The sequence below is a fragment of the Oncorhynchus tshawytscha genome, linkage group LG25 (genome assembly GCF_018296145.1).
Source record: "Oncorhynchus tshawytscha isolate Ot180627B linkage group LG25, Otsh_v2.0, whole genome shotgun sequence".
Taxonomy (NCBI): Eukaryota; Metazoa; Chordata; class Actinopteri; order Salmoniformes; family Salmonidae; genus Oncorhynchus; species Oncorhynchus tshawytscha.
The window spans coordinates 12370063-12380997 of record NC_056453.1 but is presented as its reverse complement, the minus strand read 5'-3'; the positions used below and the strand labels follow the sequence as shown (position 1 = coordinate 12380997).

Genomic DNA, 10935 nt, shown 5'->3' with positions numbered 1-10935 from the left:
CCAGCTTCCACTCTTACAGTACCATGAGTCTTGCCTTGACAGTTTCGCCTGAGTGAGAAGCATATTAGAAATACACTTTAGACTCCTCGATGTGTTGCACTTCCATTTCATTGTTGTCGCTTCAGTGTCAAAGTTTATTTGACACATGCGCTGAATAGGACAGGCGTAAAACAGTACATTGGAATTCTTACTTGAGAGCTCTTTGCACTGACAATACATTGATAATAATAAAAATATAGATAATGTAAAAAAACAGAAGTACGATACAGGTTGAAGAAACACGAGAATGCAAGTCTATTCAAGGTCAGTGCCAGTACCTTATTCAATGTGCAGTAGTACTGGAATGGTTGAGGTAGATTTATACATTAAAAAAAAGTTCTGGTAGTAGAATATACATAAACAGGGCTCAAAAGATTGTTGGGGCGGTATGCAAATAGAGGGGGTCTAGGGTGTCTGGGATGATGGAGTTGATGTGTGCCATGACGGACATGGCCAAAGCACTTCATGATTACAGATGCAAGTGCTACAGGGCGGTAGTCATTGTGGCAGGTAGTCTAAGAGTTCTTGGGAACAGGAGTGATGGTGGTCCGCATGAGTCGTGAGGATTACGGGCTGGGACAAGGAGAGGTTGAAAATGACAGTGAAGATGCCTGCCAGTTGGTCTGCACGTGCTCTGAGAATGCGGCTTGGAATATTGTCCAGCCCCGCGGCCTTGCGATTGTTGACCAGATTAAAAGCCTTACTCACGTCGCCTCGGAGAGTGAGATCACCCAGTCCTCTGGGACAGTGGGGGCTCTCATGCACTGTGATGTTTTCGTCGAAGCATGCATAGATGTAATCAATCAATCATGGTCACATTGGCTTTCCTAACCAAATAAGTCACAGTATGATCATGTGCCTGCTACATAAAAACCTAGTTTAACTCCTTTTATATTATCATTGCCATGTGTACTTGATATGGGAAAAGAGAGCCTTATGAATCTGAAAGCTCATAAACCTAACTCATAAATGGCTTTAGATATTGAACACCTACTCACTGCCAAAGCTCAAGATCCTTTAAGATGATTCTGTAAAGCACAGGCCAGATTTACTCTACCAGGTCTGACAACAGAAACATAACCCTGACATGAGGTTTCATAGGAATAAAGTACTGTATCTCTCTTTGGAACTGTCACTCAAACATTTATTTTTAATTTAACCTTCATTTCATTTCGCAAGTCAGTTAAGCACAAATGACGGCCTACCCCGGCAAAACCCTAACCCGGACAATTCTGGACCAATTGTGTGCCCCGCTGTGGGACTCCCAATCACAGCTGGTTGTTATACAGCCTGGAATTGAACCAGGGTCTGTAGTGACACCTCTAGCACTGAGGTGAAGTGCCTTAGACCACTGCGCCACTCAGGAGACCAAAACATTCAGTATCCTTTCTATTCTCACAGGTTTTACAGCCATTACTTTATAGGGCCATGAGTTTTTTCTGACCACAAAGCCTGACCAGGGAAAAACTTCTGACTCCCTAGTCATTATGACAGACAGTGTCGTTCTACAGGTTTTAAATTAGAAGTTTAGAGGAGCAATCTGGGATTTGAGAAAACAACAACGCGGTCAGCATAAACCCCTTTAAACCTCTCTGAGGGCATGTCAAGGCACTTTAAAGATGACACACCAGCCTTAATCAACTGTCTCTGAGGGCGATCACCTCACCAGGTTTAAGAGCAGGAAGGAGAATATTTGACCACCATCTGGCTTTATTACATGACCCAAGGCAGGGGAGGGAAAACACACACAGCTTGTAAATATGTGACCACAGCTGTGGTTTCAGCTGCACTGTGTGCGTGTGCGTGTGCGTGTGCGTGTGCGTGTGCGTGTGCGTGTGCGTGTGCGTGTGCGTGTGCGTGTGCGTGTGCGTGTGTGTGTGTGTGTGTGTGTGTGTGTGTGTGTGTGTGTGTGTGTGTGTGTGTGTGTGTGTATGCGTGCGCGCATGCGTGCACAATATATATCTCAGGTCATTATGGGGACAAGCAGGACATGGGCCGGTACCACATGCAGCAAAACAAAGACAGAATTATGTCATCTCTTAAACCATGGTCATCTCTTACATTTGATTAAGGTCACCTCCTCCCATATACCCTCACAGTGACCTGCTGGGTTGCGACATCATTAAGTACCACATTAATATGAATTAACCACAGTATGAGGTGAGGTATATACAGGGAAGGGTCCATGACATAATACTCTACAGAGTGTCTGTTCCGTTGTACGTTCTTTGGGCTCAGCTAAACCAGGGAACCTAGATAGTGTGCACTGTTTTTGACCAGGGCCCATAGGGATATGGGTGCCATTTTAGGAACGTCACCACAGTGTGACCTATCAGTTACAGAGACCTCACCGATGAACTGTTTGGTCAATTGTACTGTAAATGATAGCTCAAGGTTTCTGGAAAAACAGTAAATGTCCCATCAGTCAAACTAAGTGATCTGCTGTTAATGTAGTTTCCATGCGTTGGTGATTACCTAGACTACATATAGTGGAGGCCCCTGAGAGGCTACATTTACGGTGTGGATGAATGCTAAGGATGTGATGAACGTGTATCAATCATTTGAGTTGAATTTATCGGATGAGTCATACGCAGGTTAAATATCAGTTTGGCGGGGCCAAATGAGAATACTGCTGTGCTAACTAACATGCCAACCTACTCTGATACTCAGCACTCATACTCTGATACCTCTGAATGCTCCTCGTCCAACAGGTTCAACAAAAACCTGTAAGCCTGGCAGAACTTTGATTTGTTCTCTTCATAAAAACCCACGCTGTGTTCCAACCCAGGCCAGACGGAGTTGGAGCAGCAACAGTCAGACATTGTTGATACAGTTGGAACCACTTCACTTCCTTTCCTCAGTGAGCGGCCCAGGATCTGCTGTTTGCTCATAGGCAGCTGTGTCCTGGTTCTGTCTGCCTGGGTCCAGTCAACCACCACTGACCTGAGGTTCTGTGGTTTGGTTGGTTTGAAGCTGTCTGTTTGTATGTATACTATACAGGTCCTGGAGGAAAACACTGTCTCACTCTGTGACTTGGCTCACTGGGTGTGTCACGTTCTGACCATCGTTCGTGTGTGTTTTCCTTGTTTTAGTGTTGGTCAGGACGTGAGCTGGGTGGGCATTCTATGTTGTGTGTCTGGTTTGTCTATTTCTATGTTTGGCCTGATATGGTTCTCAGTCAGAGGCAGTTGTTAGTCATTGTCTCTGATTGGGAACCATATTTAGGTCACCTGTTTTGTGTTGGGTTTTGTGGGTGATTGTTCCTGTCTTTGTGTTTGTGGCACCAGATAGGACTGTTTTGTTTTTTTTCACGTGTTTTGTAGATTGTTGTACTTTCATCTTTATTAAAGATGCACAAAACTAACCACGCTGCATTTTGGTCCGCCTCTCCTTCACCACAAGAAAACTGTTACAGGGTGAGTGCAGAAAGATCAGCGGGGTGGACACAACACAGACATACATCCACATCAACCCGAGTTGGAAAGTTACGCAGTGGCAGAGACACCACAGGGTAACAGCAGTACAGGGGCTAGGCATCTCAGAGTCGGAATGCTGATCGAGGATGAGGTCTCCCCTATCCGTATACACTTGTTCATTATAATCTGAAAAGGGAGAACTGGTCCTAAATCAGCACTCTGAGATAGGTGAATACAAAGTTGTTTACAACCAAAGCGCTAACTGTTTCAATCCAGTTTGATGCCTGATCACAATTTACACAAAGGATTTTTCTTCAGAGACATACTTCTTTGTTGGCTTAGCTGGTATTGTAATCCACACCAAACAACCAGCAAATCATTCTCATAAATTAATGTTTTACATAATCCTTAACCCATTTATTCAGCTGAGCTTTTCCTGGGAAGATCAGCCCGGGGTGTGGTGCCCTGTTCATGGACACAGCAATGAAGTTCTTCCAAAGAAACCAAACCAACGGCTCCACCTAGTGCTCCAACATGGCCAACATAAAACAAATGACATTACAGAGGAACGCTCTGTTGCATTACTATGGAGAACAGAGGTGGGAGAGCACGTTTTGTTAAAATCATTTTTATATTTGCTCTTGCTCAAAGAATAATGCAAAGCCTTTTGTCGTTTTTTTTTTACAAACTACATTTTATTTTTCACTTGATCACACGGTGCACTTGTTCAAAACCATCTGTTAATATACAGAATATGAAAGGGAGTCAAATGAACAAACAGTCAGACGTTATTTGACAAACAAATATAAGTGGGAAAACTACAGTGAAGATAGCAGCTGGTCTCTGGTGAGTTGGGTTATTGGGTTCAGGTTATTGGGTTCAGTCAGTGCAAGGGGCTGGAGTCAGTGCAAGGGGCTGGAGTCAGTGCAAGGGGCTGGAGTCAGTGCAAAGGGCTTCAGTGCAAGGGGCTGGAGTCAGTGCAAGGGGCTGGAGTCAGTGCAAGGGGCTGGAGTCAGTGCAAGGGGCTGGAGTCAGTGCAAGGGGCTGGAGTCAGTGCAAGGGGCTGGAGTCAGTGCAAGGGGCTGGAGTCAGTGCAAGGGGCTGGAGCTGAGTCAGTGCAAAGGGCTAGAGTCAGTGCAAGGGGCTGGAGTCAGTGCAAGGGGCTGGAGTCAGTGCAAAGGGCTAGAGTCAGTGCAAGGGGCTGGAGTCCGTGCAAAAGTCAGGGCTGGAGTCAGTCAGTGCAAGGGGCTGGAGTCAGTGCAAGGGGCTGGAGTCAGTGCAAGGGGCTGAGTCAGTGCAAGGGGCAGTCAGTGCAAGGGGCTGGAGTCAGTGCAAGGGGCTGGAGTGCAAGGGGCTGGAGTCAGTGCAAGGGGCTGGAGTCAGTGCAAAGGGGCTGGAGTCAGTGCAAGGGGCTGGAGTCAGTGCAAGGGGCTGGAGTCAGTGCAAGGGGCTGGAGTCAGTGCAAAGGGCTGAGTCAGTGCAAAGGGCTGGAGTCAGTGCAAGGGGCTGGAGTCAGTGCAAGGGGCTGGAGTCAGTGCAAGGGCTGGAGTCAGTGCAAAGGGCTGGAGTCAGTGCAAGGGGCTGGAGGGTCAGTGCAAGGGGCTGGAGTCAGGGGTGTGCAAGGGGCTGGAGTCAGTGCAAAGGGCTGAGTCAGTGCAAGGGGCTGGAGTCCGTGCAAAGGGCTGGAGTCAGTGCAAAGGGCTGGAGTCAGTGCAAAGGGCTGAGTCAGTGCAAAGGGCTGGAGTGCAAGGGGCTGGAGTCAGTGCAAGGGGCTGGAGTCAGTGCAAGGGGCTGGAGTCAGTGTAGGAATCAGTTTTGAAGTCAGTGCATGGCCTGGGGCTAAGCGGTGTGGTTCTGGTCAGGTGTGGGTGCTGTGGTCTTGATCTTTGAGGGGAAGGGCCAGGGGCAGGGCCTGTAGTAAGGCCTTCTTCAGGCTCTGCTGCAGGGCATCCAGCCGCTGTTCCATCAGTCTCCTCTCCATCTACTCCAGACGCAACTCCATAACCTGCTCCAGCTCTCAGCAGCATGCATGCTACTGCCTGCAAGACAGAGACAATCCATCACAGAATAGGTTTTCATAGGAATTACAGTAGCTCTTTGGATCTGTTGCCCTCCCATGTTAACCCGCTTGCATTGCACTTCAAAATATCCTCTCCTATGCTTACAGGTTGGACAGCCATTACTGTCATAGGGCCATAAACCCTAACAAAGACATTTACTCTAATATTAACACAGACACACCACAATGCAACCAGAACCACTACAAAACCCACTGACAGGGGCCTCCCGAGAGGGGTAGCGGTTTACGGCACGGCATCGCAGTGCTTGAGGTGTCACTACAGACCCAGGTTTGATCCCAGTCTCTGTCACAGCCGCCCGTGACTGGGAGACCCATGAGGCGGCGCACAATTGGCCCGGTGTCCTCCGGGTTAGGGGAGGGTTCGGCCGGAAGGGATGTTCTTGTCCCATCGCGCTCTAGTGACTCCATGTGGCCGTCCGGGTGCCTGCAAGCTGATTTCGGGTGCCTGTAAGCTGACTTCGGTCGCCAGTTGAACAGTGTTTCCTCCGACACAATTGGTGCAGCTGGCTTGCGGGATAAGCGAGCAGTGTGACAAGAAGCAGTGCGGCTTGGCAGGGTCGTGTTTTGGAGGACGCATGGCTCTCGACCTCCTCCCTCGACTTGACTGCATTCTACTCCCACCACCCACACTACCATGTAAACCTTTAGAGGGAGCTCTACGTTGTAGTTAACCTCACCATAAAGCCACTACCAGCTTACTCACTGTGGGCCGTTGGATGCTTTTGCTGCATCCTCGGTGCGGAGCTGCGTCACCTACCCACACACACTCTGCAGCATAGGGAGCATGTCTGGGCCTCCGTCCTCCTGGCTGACCATTAAAGAAGGGTGACATCATGTCTGCCAGGCCAGTGTGGTTATTGGAGACTGGGGACATGGATCTGTTGAAACAGAGCCAGACATCTCGTCTGACTGGAGGCTGGTGTTGACTGAAGGCTGAGGTTGGATGTCAGCTGTAGCTGCAGAGGGTCCGTTAGTTCCTCTAGCCAGAGCAGAGAGAGCCCCACTGCCCATGAGGAGGGGCAGAAACCATCTTAATGTGTCAAGCTTTGTTCCGGAAAAATAATTAACATGCAATACATTGACTGTCTTTTGTGTTCACTAGTTAGAGCTTCTCGCTATCCGAGGGCTATATTGGTGGTTAGAACACTGAACAATACAATAAAGCCACTGTCTACAGTGTAATTCCGGCCTGTGTAATTTTCCACTAATTTTCCACTGAGGCTGGTATTGGTGATTGCTGATTTGACGAGAGATGGGCCCACCTTCTGCTGAAACTGCACCAGGTCCATGAGGCTCTGGGCCCCCGGCGAGAGGGTGGTGTCCATCTCCTCCCCATCACCTCCATCATGCACTGCACACGGAGCATATCGATGCTGGGCCCCAGGCTTGGAGAGCAGTCTGCAGGTGTCAGTGTCTGCAGGCCCATCACGACCTGAGCCACAGCCACGCTGCGTCACCCAACCAAGAGACAGCAGCTGAGAAAAAAACAAGAGGTTAGAGGAAGAAAGGGCACACCCATACCCTCTACCCACACTATCATAACTAGGCAGGTAAAGAGGATACGTCAAAACTTCACAGAGAAACGGCTATGTGCTAGTAGGGAATAGACAGGAAATGCTAGACACCAGAAGTATTTTCTACGGCAACAGGAATGGGACTGAAGTAGGTAGAGACACTGCTGTTGATATGAAAGCTGTGGTTGACGTACAGTGGCAAGAAAAAGCATGTGAACCCTTTGAAATTACTTGGATTTCTGCATAAATTGGTCATAACATTTGATCTGATCTTCATTAAATCACAACAATAGACAAACACAGTCTGCTTAAACAAGTTATTGCATTTTTCTTGTCTATATTTACTACATAATTTAATCATTCAGGTTGTAAAAAGTATGTGAACCCCTAGGCTAATGACTTCTCCAAAAGCTAATTGGAGTCAGGAGTCTGCTAACTTGGAGTCCAATCAATGAGACGAAATTGAAGATGTTGGTTAGAGCTGCTCTGCCCTATAAAAAAAAACACTCACAAAATTTGGGTTTGCTATTCACAAGAAGCATTGCATGATGTGAACCATGCCTTGAACAAAAGAGATCTCAGAAGATCTAAGATGAAGAATTGTTGACTTGCATAAAGCTGGAAAGGGTGACAAAAGTATCTCTAAAAGCCTTGATGTTCATCAGTCAAAGGTAAGACAAATTGTATATAAATGGAGAAATTCAGCACTGTTGCTACCCTCCCTAAGAGTGGCCATCCTGCAAAGATGACTGCAAGCAAAACCTAAAGCAGGAAGCACCTGTGACTCAGTCAATAAAAAAGTGGTCAGAAGAAGCAGATGCTAAGCTACAGGACTGTTTTGCTGGCACAGACTGGAATATGTTCCGGGATTCTTCCGATGCCATTGAGGAGTACACCACATCAGTCACTCGCTTCATCAATAAGTGCATCAATTACGTCGTCCCCACAGTGACTGTACGTACATACCCAAACCAGAAGCAATGGATTACAGGCAACATCCTCACTGAGCTAAAGGGTAGAGCTGCCGATTTCAAGGAGCGAGACTCTAACCCGGAAGCTTATAAGAAATCCCGTTATGCCCTCCGATAAACCAGGCAAAGCGTCAATACAGGACTAAGATCGGATCACACTACACCGGCTCCGATGCTCATAGGATGTGGCAGGGCTTGCAAACTATTACAGACTACAAAGGGAAGCACAGCCACGAGCTGCCCAGTGACACAAGCCTACCTGACAAGCTAAATTACTTCCATGCTCGCATCGAGGCAAGTAACACTGAAACATGAATGAGTGCTTCAGCTGTTCCGGACGACTGTGTGATCACGCTCTCTGTAGCCGATGTGAGTAAGACCTTTAAACAGGTCAACATTCACAAGGCCCCAGGGCCAGACGGATTACCAGGACGTGTACACCGAGCATGCGCTGACCAACTGGTAAGTGTCTTCACTGACATGTTCAACCTCTCCCTGTCTGAGTCTGTAATACCAACATGATTCAAGCAGACCACCATAGTCCCTGTGCCAAGAACACTGGAGATGATTGTGGACTACAGAAAAAGGAAGACAAAGCATGCCCCCATTCTCATCGACGGGGTTATAGCAGAACAGTTTGAGAGTTTAAAGTTCCTTGGTGTCCACATCACCAACAAACTAACATGGTCCAAGCACACCAAGACAGTCGTGAAGAAGGCACGATTTGTCATGGGTCATCAGATCCTCAAAAGGTTCTACAGCTGCACCATCGAGAGCATCCTGACTGGTTGCATCACTGCCTGCAGCCTCCGATCGCAAGGCACTACAGAGGGTAGTGCGTATGGCCCAGTACATCACTGAGGCCAAGCTTCCTGCCATCCAGGACCTCTATAACAGCCGGTGTCAGAGGAAGGCCCTAAAAACTGTCAAAGACTCCAGCCACCCTCGTAATAGACTGTTCTCTCTGCTACCGCACGGGAAGCAGTACCGGAGTGCCAAGTGTAGGTTCAAGAGGCTTCTAAACAGCTTCTTCCCCCAAGCCATAAGACTCCTGAACATCTGATCAAATGGCTACCCAGACTCCCCCTCCCCCCTCTTTTACTCTGCTGCTACTCTCTGTTTATTATCTATGCATAGTCACTTTAAGAACTCTACCTACATGTACATATTACCTCAATTACCTCGACTAACCCGTGCCCCCACACATTGACTCTACCGGTATCCACTGTTTTTAGCCCTCGCTATTGTTATTTTACTGCTATATTCTTTAATTATTTGTTACTTTTATTTATTTTTGGTTAAAAAAAATTAAACAGTATGGTTGGTTACGGGCTTGTAAGTAAGCAGTAGACTTTACAGTGAAATGTTTACTTACAAGCCCTGGTCCGCTCATTTTGAAGATCGTGACAGAATATCCCACCCACGCAGGACCAAGCAGCGTGAATATGAGGTAAACGAGTTTTGGACATGGGAGAAAATCATGGGAGGATGTGAGACCCTTCCTTGGAAGGAGACACCAAGGAAGGTGGAAGGACAGCGACGACGCCGGGGACCGCGGCCACAGAAACCCCAATATTTTTGGGGGGGACATGGAGCTGGCGGCTGAGCAGAGGGAAGAGCCAGAGAACATCTGGGAGGCGATAGAGAAGTGCTCGGTCGACCCAAGGAGAGAGCCAGAGCCAGCCTGGGAGTCGATGGAGCAGTGTGAAGAGGGATATCGGATAATGATGTTGGCGAAGAGTAGGCGGCAGCGCAGGCGGGCTGAAGATCGGGTCATCAGTCCGGTGCCATCTGTGCTTGCTCCACGCACCAGATCTCCAGTGCGCCTCCCCTGCTCAGTACGTCATGTGCCTGCTCCCTGCACTCGCCCTGAAGAGCCAGAGACTGTCATGGAGGCTATGGGGAAGTTGGGAGAGAGATAATATCAGATAATGATGTTGGCGAAGAGTAGGCGGCAGCGCAGGCGGGCTGAAGATCGGGTCAACAGTCCGGTACCACCTGTGCCGGCTCCACGCATCAGGCCTCCAGTGCACCTCTCCAGTCCGGTACATCCTGTGGCAGCTCCACGCACTCGCCCTAAAGTGTGTGTCACCAGTCCGGTGCCACTTGTACCGGCTCCACACACTAGGCCTCCAGTGCGTATTCTCAGTCCAGAGCTTCCGGTGACGGTTCCCAGTCCAGCGCTTCCGGCGACGGTTCCCAGTCCCACCTCCTGTGACGGTCCACGGTCCGGAAACTCCTGCGACGGTCAGGAACCTCCTGCGACGGTCCACGGTCCGGACCTCCAGCGGCGGTCAACGGTCCAGAACCTCCAGCGGCGGTCAACGGTCCGGAACCTCCAGCAACGGTCCGGAGCTTACTAGCACGGTGTCCAGTCCAGTTCCAGGGCAGGAGCCTTCCTCTGCATCGATGCCCAGTCCAGGCACAGTGTCCAGTCCTGCTCCATGGCCAGAGCCTTCTTCTGCGCCAGTGCCCAGTCCAGGCATGGCGTCCTGTCCAGCTCCATGGCTGAAACCCTCCTTTGCGCCAGTGCCCAGTCCAGGCAAGACGTCCAACCTAACACCAGGGCAGGAGCCTTCCTCTGCGCCGGTGCCCAGTCCAGGCACGGTGTCCAGTCCCGCTCCATGGCTGAAACCCTCCTTTGCGCCGGTGCCCAGTCCAGGCACGGCGTCCAACCCAACTCCATGGCTGGAGCCATCCTTTGCACCGATGCCCAGTCAAGGCACGGCGTCCAGCTCGGCGTGATGGACGGATCCAGGGTCTGGGCGGGGGCTACGACCTGCACCAGAGCCACCACCGACACTAATCACCCCCCTACCCTCCCCATTTGGTTTCAGGTTTTGCGGCCGGAGTCCGCACCTTTGGGAGGGGTACTGTCACAACCTGACCATAGAGAGCCCTTAGTTCTCTATGGT

The 10935-nt window shown here is 49.4% G+C and overlaps 1 protein-coding gene across 1 annotated transcript; it reads right to left on the bottom strand.

The window, feature by feature from the left end:
• Positions 1-5203: 5203 nt before the first annotated feature.
• lg25h10orf88 (linkage group 25 C10orf88 homolog) lies at positions 5204-10526 on the bottom strand. Its single transcript, XM_042306296.1, is given in 8 exon segments — positions 5204-5340; positions 5342-5494; positions 6239-6328; positions 6330-6396; positions 6399-6579; positions 6798-6875; positions 6878-6983; positions 10447-10526. Coding segments are annotated over 8 exon segments (801 nt in total). The 3' UTR covers positions 5204-5294.
• Between the last annotated feature and the right edge of the window lie 409 nt (positions 10527-10935).